The sequence below is a fragment of the Eschrichtius robustus genome, chromosome 5 (assembly GCF_028021215.1).
Source record: "Eschrichtius robustus isolate mEscRob2 chromosome 5, mEscRob2.pri, whole genome shotgun sequence".
Classification (NCBI taxonomy): domain Eukaryota; kingdom Metazoa; phylum Chordata; class Mammalia; order Artiodactyla; family Eschrichtiidae; genus Eschrichtius; species Eschrichtius robustus.
In genome coordinates this window covers 34,898,360-34,914,182 of record NC_090828.1, presented here as the reverse complement: position 1 = coordinate 34,914,182, position 15,823 = coordinate 34,898,360, and the positions used below count along the sequence as shown (strand labels likewise).

Below are 15,823 nucleotides of genomic sequence, written 5' to 3'. Positions count from 1 at the left end.
TGAAGTGGAGATAGGCAACCTTCCAGAAAAATAATTCAGAATAATGATAGTGAAGATGATCCAGGACCTCGGAAAAACAATGGAGGCAAAGATCAAGAAAATGCAAGAAATGTTTAACAAAGACCTAGAAGAATTAAAGAACAAACAAACAGAGATGAGCAATACAATAACTGAAATGAGAACTACACTAGAAGGCATCAATAGCAGAATAACTGAGGCAGAAGAACGGATAAGTGACCTGGAAGACAGAATGGTGGAATTCACTGCTGCGGAACAGAATAAAAAAAAGAATGAAAAGAAATGAAGACAGCCTATGAGACCTCTGGGACAACATTAAACGCAACAACATTCGCATTATAGGGGTCCCAGAAGGAGAAGAGAGAGAGACAGGACCAGAGAAAATATTTGAAGAGATTATAGTCGAAAACTTCCCTAACATGGGAAAGGAAATAGCCACCCAAGTCCAGGAAGTGCAGAGAGTCCCATACAGGATAAACCCAAGGAGAAACACGTTGAGACACATAGTAATCAAAGTGGCAAAAATTAAAGACAAAGAAAAATTATTGAAAGCAGCAAGGGAAAAATGACAAATAACATACAAGGGAACTCCCATAAAGTTAACAGCTGATTTCTCAGCAGAAACTCTACAAGCCAGAAGGGAGTGGCATGATATACTTAAAGTGATGAAAGGGAAGAACCTACAACCAAGATTACTCTACCCGGCAAGGATCTCATTTAGATTTGATGGAGAAATAAAAAGCTTTACAGACAAGCAAAAGCTAAGAGAATTCAGCACCACCAAACCAGCTCTACAACAAATGCTAAAGGAACTTCTCTAAGTGGGAAACACAAGAGAAGAAAAGCACCTACAAAAACAAACCCAAAACAATTAAGAAAATGGTCATAGGAACATACATATCGATAATTACCTTAAACGTGAATGGATTAAATGCTCCAATCAAAAGACATAGACTGGCTGAATGGATACAAAAACAAGACCCATATATATGCTGTCTACAAGAGACCCACTTTAGACCTAGGGACACATACAGACTGAAAGTGAGGGGATGGAAAAAGATATTCCATGCAAATGGAAATCAAAAGAAAGCTGGAGTAGCTATACTCATATCAGATAAAATAGACTTTAAAATAAAGAATGTTACAGGAGACAAGGAAGGACACTACATAATGATCCAGGGATCAATCCAAGAAGAAGATATAACAATTATAAATATATATGCACCCAACATAGGAGCACCTCAATACATAAGGCAACTGCTAACAGCTATAAAAGAGGAAATCAACAGTAACACAATAATAGTGGGGGACTTTAACACCTCACTTACACCAATGGACAGATCATCCAAAATGAAAATAAATAAGGAAACAGAAGCTTTAAATGACACAATAGACCAGATAGATTTAATTGATATTTATAGGACATTCCATCCAAAAACAGCAGATTACACATTCTTCTCAAGTGCGCACGGAACATTCTCCAGGATAGATCACATCTTGGGTCACAAACCAAACCTCAGTAAATTTAAGAAAATTGAAATCATATCAAGCATCTTTTCTGACCACAACGCTATGAGATTAGAAATGAGTTACAGGGAAAAAAACGTAAAAAACACAAACACATGGAGGCTAAACAATACGTTACTAAATAACCAAGAGATCACTGAAGAAATCAAAGAGGAAATCAAAAAATACCTAGAGACAAATGACAATGAAAACACGACGACCCAAAACCTATGGGATGCAGCAAAAGCAGTTCTAAGAGGGAAGTTTATAGCTATACAAGCCTACCTAAAGAAACAAGAAAAATCTCAAGTAAACAATCTAACCTTACACCTAAAGAAACTAGAGAAAGAAGAACAAACAAAACCCAAAGTTAGCAGAAGGAAAGAAATCATAAAGATCAGAGCAGAAATAAATGAAATAGAAACAAAGAAAACAATAGCAAAGATCAATAAAACTAAAAGCTGGTTCTTTGAGAAGATAAACAAAATTGATAAGCCATTAGCCAGACTCATCAAGAAAAAGAGGGAGAGGACTCAAATCAATAAAATCAGAAATGAAAAAGGAGAAGTTACAACAGACACCGCAGAAATACAAAGCATCCTAAGAGACTACTACAAGCAACTTTATGCCAATAAAATGGACAACCTGGAAGAAATGGACAAATTCTTAGAAAGGTATAAGCTTCCAAGACTGAACCAGGAAGAAACAGAAAATATGAACAGACCAATCACAAGTAATGAATTTGAAACTGTGATTAAAAATCTTCCAACAAACAAAAGTCCAGGACCAGATGGCTTCACAGGTGAATTCTATCAAACATTTAGAGAAGAGCTAACAGTATCCTTCTCAAACTCTTCCAAAAAATTGCAGAGGAAGGAACACTCCCAAACTCATTCTATGAGGCCACCATCACCTTGATACCAAAACCAGACAAAGACACTACAAAAAAAGAAAATTACAGACCAATATCACTGATGAATATAGATGCAAAAATCCTCAACAAAATACTAGCAAACAGAATCCAACAACACATTAAAAGGATCATACACCACGATCAAGTGGGATTTATCCCAGCGATGCAAGGATTCTTCAATATACGCAAATCAATCAATGTGATACACCATATTAACAAACTGAAGATTAAAAACCACATGATATTCTCAATAGATGCAGAAAAAGCTTTTGACAAAATTCAACACCCATTCATGATAAAAACTCTCCAGAAACTGGGCAGAGAGGGAACCTACCTCAACATAATAAAGGCCATATATGACAAACCCACAGCAAACATCATTCTCAACGGTGAAAAACTGAAAGCATTTCCTCTAAGATCAGGAACGAGACAAGGATGTCCACTCTCACCACTATTATTCAACATAGTTCTGGAAGTCCTAGCCACGGCAATCAGAGAAGAAAAAGAAATAAAAGGAATACAAATTGGAAAAGAAGAAGTAAAACTGTCACTGTTTGCAGATCACATGATACTATACACAGAGAATCCTAAAACTGCCACCAGAAAACTGCTAGAGCTAATTAATGAATATGGTAAAGTTGCAGGATACAAAATAAATGCACAGAAATCTCTTGCATTCCTATACACTAATGATGAAAAATCTGAAAGAGAAATTATGGAAACACTCCCATTTACCATTGCAACAAAAAGAATAAAATACCTAGGAATAAACCTACCTAGGGAGACAAAAGACCTGTATGCAGAAAACTATAAGACACTGATGAAAGAAATTAAAGATGATACCAACAGATGGAGAGATATACCATGTTCTTGGATTGGAAGAATCAACATTTTGAAAATGACTATACTACCCAAAGCAATCTACAGATTCAATGCAATCCCTATCAAATTACCAATGGCATTTTTTACGGAACTAGAACAAATCATCTTAAAATTTGTATGGAGACACAAAAGACCCCGAATAGCCAAAGCAGTCTTGAGGGAAAAAAACGGAGCTGGAGGAATCAGACTCCCTGATTTCAGACCATACTACAAAGCTACAGTAATCAAGACAATATGGTACTGGCACTAAAACAGAAACATAGATCAATGGAACAGGATAGAAAGCCCAGAGATAAACCCACGCACCTATGGTCAACTAATCTATGACAAAGGAGGCAAAGATATACAGTGGAGAAAAGACAGTCTCTTCAATAAGTGGTGCTGGGAAAACTGGACAGCTACATGTAAAAGAATGAAATTAGAATACTCCCTAACACCATACACAAAAATAAACTCAAAATGGATTAGAGACCTAAATGTAAGACTGGACACTATAAAACACTTAGAGGAAAACATAGGAAGAACACTCTTTGACATAAATCACAGCAAGATCTTTTTTGATCCACTTCCTAGAGTAATGGAAATAAAAACAAAAATAAACAAATGGGACCTAATGAAACTTCAAAGCTTTTGCACAGCAAAGGAAACCATATACAAGACGAAAAGACAACCCTCAGAATGGGAGAAAATATTTGCAAATCAATCAACAGACAAAGGATTAATCTCCAAAATATATAAACAGCTCATGCAGCTCAATATTAAAGAAACAAACAACCCAATCCAAAAATGGGCAGAAGACCTAAATAGACATTTCTCCAAAGAAGACATACAGACGGCCAAGAAGCACATGAAAAGATGCTCAACATCACTAATTATTAGAGAAATGCTAATCAAAACTACAATGAGGTATCACCTCACACCAGTTAGAATGGGCATCATCAGAAAATCTACACACAACAAATGCTGGAGAGGGTGTGGAGAAAAGGGAACCCTCTTGCACTGTTGGTGGGAATGTAAATTGATACAGCCACTATGGAGAACAATATGGAGGTTCCTTAAAAAACTAAAAATAGAATTACCATATGACCCAGCAATCCCACTACTGGGCATATACCCAGAGAAAACCGTAATTCAAAAAGACACATGCACCCGAATGTTCATTGCAGGACTATTTACAATAGCCAGGTCATGGAAGCAACCTAAATGCCCATCAGCAGACGAATGGCTAAATAAGATGTGGTACATATATACAATGGAATATTACTCAGCCATAAAAAGGAACGAAATTGAGTCATTTGTTGAGACGTGGATGGATCTAGAGACCGTCATACAGAGTGAAGTAAGTCAGAAAGAGAAAAACAAATATCGTATATTAACGCGTGTATGTGGAACGTAGAAAAATGGTACAGATGAGCCGGTTTGCAGGGCAGAAGTTGAGACACAGATGTAGAGAACAGACATATGGACACCAAGGGGGGAAAACTGCAGTGGGGTGGGGATGGTGGTGTGCTGAATTGGGCGATTGGGATCGACATGTATACATTGATGTGTATAAAATTGATGACTGGGCTTCCCTGGTGGCCCAGTGGTTGAGAATCTGCCTGGTAATGTAGGGGACACGGGTTCGTGCCCTGGTCTGGGAAGATCCCACATGCCGCAGAGCAACTGGGCCCGTGAGCCACAATTACTGAGCCTGCGCGTCTGGAGCCTGTGTTCCGCAACAAGAGAGGCCGCGATAGTGAGAGGCCCGTGCACTGCGATGAAGAGTGGCCCCTGCTTGCCACAACTAGAGAAAGCCCTCGCACAGAAATGAAGACCCAACACAGCCATAAATAAATAAAAATAAAAATAAAAATTATAAAAAAATAAAAAAAAAATAAAATTGATGACTAATAAGAACATGCAGTATAAACAAACAAACAAACAAAACAACTAATACTGAACTTTCATTGGGTTACTTGTATGGAAATATGTTAATATAAATGTTTCAGACATTACATGAAATTTCTAAAAATCTTATATGCTCTGGTATAATGTTATAAGTCATAATCCTAGTTATTACTTTAAAATGTATATCTCAGAAATAACTAATTTTCTTGTCAACTGCATTATTATGAACTCTCATCAAATCTTTAACCGTGGTCATTTTTAAGTCTTTTGTCATTTACAGACAGTTCTGGGTGTACTCTGATGCTTTTGCAAATATGTTCCTATAAAAGGGTTTCATCTTCAAGAAATTCATGGAAAAGACTCTGACAAGTACAGGTTTCTGGTAACTGACTGTACTGCTGAACTGAATGAATAAGCATTTTCAGAACTCTAATGAAAAACTGATGAACTCATAAAAGTGCTAACAAAAGATCAAGGTGAAAAAAAAAATTAATTACATGGGACTGAGTGAACTGATGAGGATGAGTATAATTTTTGTGACTTTCTGTTTGAATTAAAAAAAAAAAATCCCACAAGGACTCAAGAGGCAAAGAATATACAAATCAATTTTTACTGCAAAGTAAAGGAGCTGTTACAGTGGAGGATTACTGGACTGAATGTCAATATTATGACATAGTATGAGTGTGTTTCATGTTTGGTAATTGCAATCATTGTTGCTTTTGTTGTGGTCATCCATGTACAATGCTTGGTGTCAGTCTATTTATCTCTTGTAAAAATAAAATACAGTGTGTGTGTGTGTGTGTGTGAAAAAAAAATAGTTACAGTAAAGAATATCCTCTAAGAATAGGAGTAAAAGCTGTTTGGCTTCCCTTGGTACCACCAACTCATAGACGATCTTAGCTGTAAACAAGTAGATCTTAGTTGTAAACAAGTTGTATAATGATGCAATCTCTGACATAATTAAAACTGGGTAAACCATAATAGGTGTGTTCCTTGAATAGTTTGCCAAGTATTTGTCCAGGTCTATTATAGCTACTGAGCAAATGGGTTGGCATGAATAGTTATGTCCTTAATGTGTACATCATTAAGAGGTCGATATGTCTTCTCATTTACTGGTAACTTCTCCAGTTCATCTAGAGTCTCCAGACCATCTATTACCCTGAAAGAGAAACAATATAATGTTGGAAAATATCCTGAGATTGAAACATAATATCCAAATACCTATAGCAATTACAGTCTCTCACCATGTCTCATAGTTCTTTGAATTCTCCAGTTGAGTGTACAATAAAATATCGCTTTGATTTTCTGCCATAGGTAGGGGCCAAAATTCAGAAACAAGAATTCATTTTTATGCCTTTAGACAACAATAGCAATGGGCAGGAATATTCCCACCAAAGTATCTAAACATTGCATTCGGCCTCATTCACATGGAATAGCTACAAATGGGGCCAATATAACCAGTCATAAGGTTTTCTTTGTTATAGGAAAAACCTGGAGAAAGTATGTAAGGATGACACTAGTATTATCAGTACTGCCCTACACTGAAGGTCCTGAAGTGGGTGGCCTCTTTGCACTTTATTGTTTAAATACGGTGTTTTTATTTTTTGCTTCTGGACAACAAAAAACAATATTCAGAATAGGAGAAGAGAAGATCAACAGTTAAGCCCACTTCCAGCAAGCCCACTTCATGTTTCTATCAAGAAAAAATATATATATATTGAGAGCTATCCTTCTAATATGTTCTAGAAAGTTAGTCTAAAACATTTGCTAAGAAAAAGTGGCTTTTTAGATTGTACCTCCTAGTGCAATTCAAATCAATTCCTAAGACATACTATGTACTTAAAAAAAGATAAGATTTCCATTTTGTTTTACATTTCCACTAAAGTGATACTATAACCAAACCTTTGGATTTTACACCCAAATGTAGGACAATTAAGGTCTTGAAATTATAAGTTTTAAATGCTTTCCCATGGGAAGGAAATCTAAAAAAGAGGGGATATAAGTATATGTATCGTTGATTCATTTTGCTGTACAGTAGAAACTGACACAATATTGTAAAGCAACTATACTCCAGTAAAAACTAACTAACTAACTAACTAAATAAAGGCTTTCCCACCTCTGGGTCAGTAAGAGAAAAAGAGGGTACAAGAAGCAGATCTCAGGCAAAAAAGGGCATGTAGAACTGAGGCAAGTAAGCCTAGTTAAGTATCTGGGACATGGGCCCCTTTGAGAACCAGTGGAAAGCTATGTACCCTTTTTCTCAGAAAAATGTATGTGCGTATATACAAAACAATTTCAAGGAGGTACTGGACCAAAGATTAAGAATTCTTGTTCTAAACGCTACAGTTTTTTTACCAATCCAGTAAGATAAGTCCTGGTAATTACTAATCAATAATTCTGAATGGTGGGTTAAGGGAGAAAAGAAAAAAAAGGGAGTCTGGTGCTCGCTTCGGCAGCACGTATACTAAAATTGGAATGATACAGAGAAGGTTAGCGTGGCCCCTGAGCAAGGAAGACACGCAAATTAGTGAAGCCTGTGGAAGTTTTAAAACTATAAAAGATTAGGGCCTAAAGGCTATAATATAAGTACTAAAGGCTATAATATTCCTTTTCATTGATTATTATTAATCTATAAATTAGACATGTATATGGAATAGAAAAGAAAAGTTGTAGACTCTTCTATTTTTAATTAACCTAGCTTGGCATTCAAAGTGTTAAATAAAACAAACTCTAAAACTGTGCCTTGGTTTATTAAGCATAGTAAATATTTGTTGACAAACTGACTTTCTGTTGATTTATAAAAGCAATTCCCAGGTAGAGTGCTTGTAATGGATATTATTGCAGAGACTGCTAAACACTCCCTAGGATCCAATCTCCCCTTCTTCTTATTCACAGAGGCCTGGTTTTATTGCAAGTGGCAATATGCCTGGCTAAGAAACACTGCCTACCCTCCCTTGTAGGTAAGTTCTGGGCTTTCCAGGAAAGCTCTTGAGAAAGGGGCTGACTCAGCTGGCAAGCACCTTTGCCCTTCCTCCTTCTTCCTGCTTGGAGTACAACTGTTCCGACTGGGGCTGTGCTGCCCAAGTTATGGCCATGAAGTGAGCTTCAGAATGACAGCTAAAGACGGTTGAGAAGACAGACAGAGGCACCTGGAACACCGGTGATATAACAGAACCACCATCCCAGTCCATCTTGTTTAAGCAACTGTTTTTCAGATGTGTTAGTTGATGCAAGATGCTATTCTTAATGAAAACAGATACATACTGTTAACTTGCATAATGATCCTGAAAAAATAGTACTGGCCCTTCTTTTACAAAATAAGAAAACTGAGGCTCAGAGAGGTTGTAGGTTTCCCAAGGTCACAGGGCTGTTACGTGGTGGACTTAAATTTCAGGTACGTTTAGCTCTCATACTGCTCTTTGAGTATTAGTTATGCTATGATCACAGCCACTCATATGCATCCTTTGCATTGAAATTCCAAAGAAAACCATAACCAGAATACTCACTTTCCAAATACTGTGTATTTCATGTCCAGATGTGGCTGCTTCCCATAGGTGATGAAGAACTGAGATCCATTGGTGTTTGGGCCATTATTAGCCATAGATACAACACCTCTAACGCTGTGCTGAAAAAGAAAGACCAAAGTATTAGCTGTTTTTACATGAGTATTCCAAATAAAGGACTGAAACAAGACGTGCACTCTACCTTCCCAGTATTTAAGGGATCAAGAAAACATGTAATCAGCTCCCAGCAGGGCTAATCCAAATGTTCAGTTTCTGTATTATCTGTACCTCTGGAAACTTGTATCTAAGTTGTTATATATCAAATCATATTCCCCAATTAATTTCGTCTTTGGAGAAGCAGAGCCACAAACACTTTTGGCAATACCAATGTATAATAGAAATAATCCTTACATTTATATTAAGGAACAGTGTGCTGGCATGAAATGATCAGGCAGACAACAAAACCAAAATCCCCATAATCTCTTCACATATACACTGGACTCTGGCTAGTTTCTTTATCTGTAAAACAAGGGAGGTTGGACTAATTCAGGGGTTTATTCATAATTCAAATGCTCACAAGGGTTACCAGATAATAAATTGATAATTGGGCAGAATGTAAACATTAGGGAATGGTGGAGCCTGGCAAAAGGAATAGTGTATGTAGCTCTTGCCTCATGACGTTTACAATTTTTTTAAACCAATGGCCATAGAGAATGCATCTGTGGGTCTTCCATCCATGGGCAGTCAGTTTATAACCCCAGGACTGGATGATCTAAGGAAGGCCTTGTCTAGCTCTCATATTCATGATACTATTTGCTATACAAGGGACTGTGTACAGGAATTAAAAGGACTTTACTGATAAGATTGAAGACAGACAGAACTGTCTTACAGGGTGATGCCCAAATATAAAATACACTATAAGTAACTCCAATGATTACTCTATCTTTAGCTATTCATCAGGGGACACTAATGAGACAAACTACAGAGATGCAGCTTCATAGAGATATTAATGCTTTACTGTTCCCTAAAAGGTGACTACCAATAACATATGTAGTGTTTGATACATACATAAGAATATATGTACCACTTACAACTTAATAAAATAAGCACCCATTAACCTATTTCCAAGTTTTAAGAATTAAAATTTACCAAACTGTTGCATATGCCTATGTGCTCCTCTCAGCTATTACTTCAGCCTCTCCAAGAGGTAACCAGTGTTCTGATATCTTTACATTCAATACATTGTTTCCTTTTGCTTGTTTCTGAGCTCTATAAAATAGTATCATACTATTTGTAGTCTTCTGGGAAATGATTTCTACACTTAACATTATGTTTCTAAGATTCATACATGTATACATAGCTGTAGTTCTGATTTCTTTCACTGTATAACATTTTACTTCTGAATATACTACAATTTGTCCATTCAAAGATCAACAGACACTGTTTCTAGACTTTTGTTATTACCAATAGTACTCTAGGAACACTCTTGTACATGCTTCCTAGTGCACATGTACATGAATTTCTCTAGGGTAAACATGTGGGAATGGAATTTCTGGGTTAGAGTACGTGAATATTCAATACGCATCCTCAAGTCTGGTATATAAGAAAATAGTTCTTAACCTTGTCTGTCTAGGAATCACCAGGGAACCTTAAAATACAACCGAGGTCCTAATCAGTTCTACTGACTTTTTCTCTAGACTTAGGGAGGTAAGGCCCTAATCTTTTATAGTTTTAAAACTTCCACAGGTGAATCTGTAACAGCAAAGTTTGAAAACCACTGGCATAGGATGACAGATTACTACCAAGGAAGCAGTCATTCATTAATGCCTAAAAAATCATTTCATTTCCAATTCAGAAAAAGGATGACTTTTTAAACAATTTATCACCTCCTAACCCCAACTCTGTAACAATATTTCTTCATGATAGAAAAGCAAAAGGATAAATTACTCCTAGTCACCATCCAGAGATAAACACTGCAACGAATATTTTTCAGAAGTTTTGCTGAGTATATTTTACTATAACTGAAAAATAACATACTAAATTACATATTCTGATTGAGGAGAACTGATGTCTTTTTTTCTAATTATAAACTTATCATTCTATGCAGATACAAGTTTGAAAGACCACACAATAAATTGTTAACTCATGTCATCTCTGGGGAATGGAACTGATTTTTTTTAAAATTGGCATGTACTAGTTTTTTAATTTTTAGAAAGTTTCAAAAATACAAAAAAAAAGGAAATATAAATATCTAATTTTTCTATGATGAAGATTTATTTATATGCACTTCTCTTTGACCTAGTTGAGATCTACCACAGACATTAAGTTAATACAGGATTCAAACACCTCAGAGAAGATGGTAAAAGTTGGAGATTGATAATAGGCAATATTGCAAGCAGGAGGTCTGATAGTCTCTCCTCTCCACTCTCAAAAAAAAATGCCAATGAGGGACTTCCCCGGCGTTCCAGTGAAGACGCCGCCTTCTAATGTGGGAGGTGAGGGTTCGAACCCTGGTTGGGGAACTAAGGTCCTGCATGCCACAAGGTGCAGCCAAAAATTAAAAAAAAAAAAAAAAAAGGCCAATGATTCATGTCATTCAACATGAATTTTATAGTGAGGCATTAAGCCCCTTAGGTACATTGCTGATTAAACATTTCAGATTGGACCCAAAGATGAGCTCACTTAATGTCAAGATTCATGTGATGGTGAGATTCCAGTATATATTAGGCTAGAACTGCTACTTATATTTTCTCCCTGACATCACTTATCAAGTGTGCAAAAACTACAAAAAAGTATCTTTACTAATTATTTTAACCTGTATTATTACAACATATGTACCAAAGTTTCCAAGTGTAAACACAGCATGAAAAAATAGATTTTGAAGTATTTTGGATTTACTTTAAGATATTCACTGTATTCATCTTCAAATTTCTTGCCCCAGATACTGCTACCTCCTCTTCCAGTACCTATATTACAAGACGAACAAAGGAAAAAAAGTATTTAATTAAAGCTGAAAAAGGGTTCATTTTCTAAACATAAGGGCTAGTTTATATAGCATAACCCTTTAAATACAAATAAAATTTGGTATGTCCTCTCTTACTTACCAAAATTGAACTTTAAAAACCATAAAAATAAAATATCTCTACAAAAACCAAAAACCCTCCTTATCAATATTGTTCATATTTTAGGGCTTGGTGCTAGTAGCTTCTGCTTAAAAATTTCTCGCTAAGGTAAGTTATAAAAACCCCACATGCTTTTATTTTTCTATTCTTTGTCTAGTCTCTTCTTCACACTACATACCCTAGGTATATACCCTAGGTATTACTGGAGTAACTTACCTGTCGGATCTCCTGTTTGAACCATGAAACCCTTGATATTTCTGTGAAATATACAGCCATTGTAGTAATTACTGGCACAAAGAGCCAAGAAATTCTGAAGAGAATAAAAACAATGATTGAGAAATGATGTAGCAGAAGATAAGAACCATTTAAGATTTAAGAATATTTAAGATAAAGAACCAACTGTAGGGACTTCCCTGGTGGCGCAGTGGTTAAGAATCTGCCTGCCAATGCAGGGGACACAGGTTCGAGCCCTGGTCCAGGATTATCCCACATGCCGCGGAGCAACTAAGCCTGTGTGCCACAACTACTGAGCCTGCGCCCTGGAGCCCGCACGCCTAGAGACCATGCTCCACAACAAGAGAAGCCACTGCAATGAGAAGCCCACTCACCACAACTAGAGAAAGCCTGCGCACATTAACAAAGACCAAACACAGCCAAAAAAAAAAAAGCCAATTGTACTTACTGAAAACACTACAACAATCTATTTAAATGATATCTTTTAGGCATTACTTTGGATAATGTCACTGCCTAAAACTCTTCAGTAGCTTCCTTCTGTTCTTGAAATAAAATGCAAAATCCTCAGGAGAGCCTAGCAAGCCCTGCATGACCTAGCCTACTTCTACATCTCATAATGATAATAACCCCTTCCCTGCTGCTTACTGTGTTAACCCCATCAGGCTTCTGAAAATTCATCCAAAAAACACAGGCTTTCCCACCTTAAGGCCCTTGTACCTGCTATTTCTATACCTGGAATGTTCTTTTTATAAGTTCTTCCAGAGAGATGCCTTCATGACCTTTCACACTCAGTTTTTAAAATATCACTTTCTTGGCTAGGCTTGCCCTCACCTTCTTTTAAATAAATCCTTTCCCATTATTCTCTATCTCAAAACTTTATTTCCTTCAGAGCATTATTACCCCCTAGAATTACTTTTTTTCTAGAATGAATCTGCCCCCTTGCCTATCTTCCCGGGTAGAATATTAGCTCCACAATAGCAAGGAATGTCTCTTGTTCATCACTGTAGTTCTAGTTACTGGCAAGATAGCCTTCCATAAATAAATTACTTAATGAATGAATATATATAGCTGACTCTTTTTCCTTCTTGCATCTCTCTCTTTTTTTTTTTTTGGCTGAGCAACGAAGCTTGCAGGATCTTAGTTCCCCGACCAGGGACTGAACCTGGGCCGTGGCAGTGAAAGCACCAAGTCCTAACCACTGGACCACCAGGGAACTCCCTCTTTTTCCCTTGTTTAAATGACAAGGATAGAACCTTGTCATTTAAACAAGTGAAATAATGTATGGAACAGTTCTCTTACCTAATATCTAATGATTATTTACATTTCTTGAGGAAAATGAGCCAAAAGAAAAAGATAACAGCCACTCTATGGTTAGAGAAAAATTCTCTACCCTTTCTTTGATCCACCTTTGACATCAGAAAAAGAAGTGTAAATTAGACCAGAAATTATCATTGCAGGTTTTTCTTGACAATAGTTTTATAGAAACTTGTTTTTTGGATGTTGTTTAAGTTAGATGACTCAATTTCAAAGTGGTTATCCTGTGGCATTAACTCATCTTTTATACATACATTATGGTACTCACTTCACAAGTTCTGGGTGTCCTCTCACAGAAGACTTCTATTTTAATATCACCTACATCTGTATGCAGTGTCACCGACTAAAAAGGAGAGAGAATGTGAGAACGAATGTGATTTCTTCAGGTGACTTTGTGCACTGTATCATTTCCCTAACTAGATATTAAAGATGACTATCTGAATAAAAACAGAAAGAAACACCATTTCAGAGATGATCCACCCACACAGTAGCTCTGAAAGATAAGTTGTATTTCTTCAAAATTTATTTCAGCAGTAGAAAAAAAATTCCAGAGGAGAAATATAAATGTTAAGTTAAAATGATATCTATGACAAAATATTTGGGAGCAAATATTGTGATGGAAATAATCATTTTAAGCTTGAATTTTTCATCAATAAAAACAGTTTTTATGTTAGTATTACTGACTTAAATGGCAATTCACTAAGTCATTAATATATATTGAAAAATAGTAAGAAAATGACTTTTACATAGTTTCCACCATTTCCCTTATGTAATTTAATGGCGAGAGACTTAAAAAACAATTTCTTTCTCCACTAAAGACAACAGACATAAAAAGCGTCAGTGTTTTCAGATCGTAAATGTGCAGAGGTAACCAGAGTACTTCTTCTTGCTTGCTTTTTGTTTAATCTGTTGTTTTGGTAGCTAGAATATTCCTTTTGTTACCCCATTCCAGAGAGGGTGGAAAACTTCTGAGGCTTCCTTTTTAAATTCTCTTCTTACAATAGTATCTAGCAGTCAGAGCATGACCAGGTTGAAGACAGAGGGCAGGAGTGTGTGTGTGTGTGTGTGTGTGTGTGTGTGTGTGTGTGTGTGTGTGTGTGTGGGGGAGGGGCATGTGCTGTCTTTCTGTCTCAGGCTCTAGTTGTCCACCTTAGATCAAGAGCAAAAGGATCCAATTAAAATGATCACACCTGGCTATGCTCTTCTGACCCTGCAACACCACCTTTCCACCTCTATCCATCTTGTATCAATCTTTTTCCATAAAAGGTAAATTCTGTGTGTTTTAAGTGAAAAACATAAAGAATCTGAAATCACTTTACACTGTATGCTTCTACAGATTATCATTGCTCTGTTTTGTCACTGAAATTTCCATGCAGTTTTATTTCCTTTGACTGAATTTCTAAAAATTACTTATAATGAAAGACATTCATAAGAAATCTGTAAAATTTACCATTTTTCTTCTTGATGCTTTCAGGAAGTACTGTTACTTTCTCAATTTACTGAGGGAAGATCAAAAACGAGCCTCTATTTCCAAAAGAAAAAAGAATTAAATTCATTTCCCTCTCTTAACTCACACTTGCTCATCTTTACCGCATATTTAAGAGAAAAAGTCTCGATGAGCACCCATCCTGCCCCAAGTAATAAAAATCCGGTTATGGAAGCTATCAGGCGATACTACTCGTCTCAAGCCCCTCAACTCCTACTTCCACTGCTCATTCTTCACGGGCCGGGTACATTCCCGCCTTGGGGTCTAGGCACTGGGTGTTCCCCTTGCCTGGAACACGTAGACTCAGACAAATCCACGGCTATTTTCCTCCCCTCCAGGTCTCTTCTCAAAAGTCTGGTTTGGACCTGATAACTCTATTTAAACCTGCCTTAACGATTTCCTTTTCCATAGCACTTAGCACTAATATACTCTATGCTTTACTAATTGTCTTATTTCAACAACACCCTCCCCGTACAGAATACTCACTGGAAGCAGCCCAAGAACTAACATACACAGCGCTCTGCGAGCATTTGAGTTAAGTGAATGAAAGAATAAGTGACGTTACCCCATACTTACTTAACCACTTCGATCAGCACAGCGGTTGTTAAAAGAGCAAAGGTGCAATCGCAGTTGCCCCCACGGGTCTGTAGATTCGAAATTAGTTTCTTCAGGCCACCGGAAGTCGAGCAAGGGACCCATTAGAGAGAACGCCCCTCACCTGCTCGCCTCCTCCCTCCCCACCCCGTCTCAAACCAAAACGACTAGAACTAGGGAGGCACTAATTTCTCCCCACCAGGAACACTTTTGACTATGAAAGGGTCAAAATTATCTTTTAATAATTACACTAGGACAAGAAGCGTAACTCTGGTCAACCTCTAGAAGTGCCTTGGGCTCAGACGCAAAATCAGCAGGACCACCTCCGGCCGGCTCCCCCGCCCCGCCCCGCCCCGCCCCG

General features: G+C 37.1%; 1 protein-coding gene and 1 non-coding gene across 2 annotated transcripts; one reads left to right on the top strand and one right to left on the bottom strand.

Moving 5' to 3' along the window:
• Positions 1–5,800: 5,800 nt before the first annotated feature.
• PPIL3 (peptidylprolyl isomerase like 3) lies at positions 5,801–15,796 on the bottom strand. The gene is made up of 7 exons (XM_068544687.1): positions 15,445–15,796; positions 14,833–14,906; positions 13,651–13,725; positions 12,051–12,144; positions 11,611–11,678; positions 8,716–8,834; positions 5,801–6,368 (listed from the first exon to the last, which is right to left on the bottom strand). The coding sequence occupies exons 2-7, from the start codon at positions 14,833–14,835 to the stop codon at positions 6,242–6,244; spliced, it is 486 nt and encodes a 161-aa protein (XP_068400788.1). The 5' UTR covers positions 14,836–14,906; positions 15,445–15,796; the 3' UTR covers positions 5,801–6,241.
• LOC137765584 (U6 spliceosomal RNA) lies at positions 7,650–7,756 on the top strand. The gene has a single exon (XR_011074229.1). It is a non-coding gene; the product is annotated as a U6 spliceosomal RNA (small nuclear RNA).
• Positions 15,797–15,823: the final 27 nt, after the last annotated feature.

What these genes read in the sequence shown, in the direction of transcription:
- PPIL3 (XM_068544687.1), bottom strand. An exon ending in GGACACCCAGAACTTGTGAA is followed by an intron (nt 12,145 to 13,650) that starts GTGAGTACCATA and finishes TATTCTCTTCAG; the next exon opens with AATTTCTTGGCTCTTTGTGC. An exon ending in TCAAACAGGAGATCCGACAG is followed by an intron (nt 11,679 to 12,050) that starts GTAAGTTACTCC and finishes CTTGTAATATAG; the next exon opens with GTACTGGAAGAGGAGGTAGC.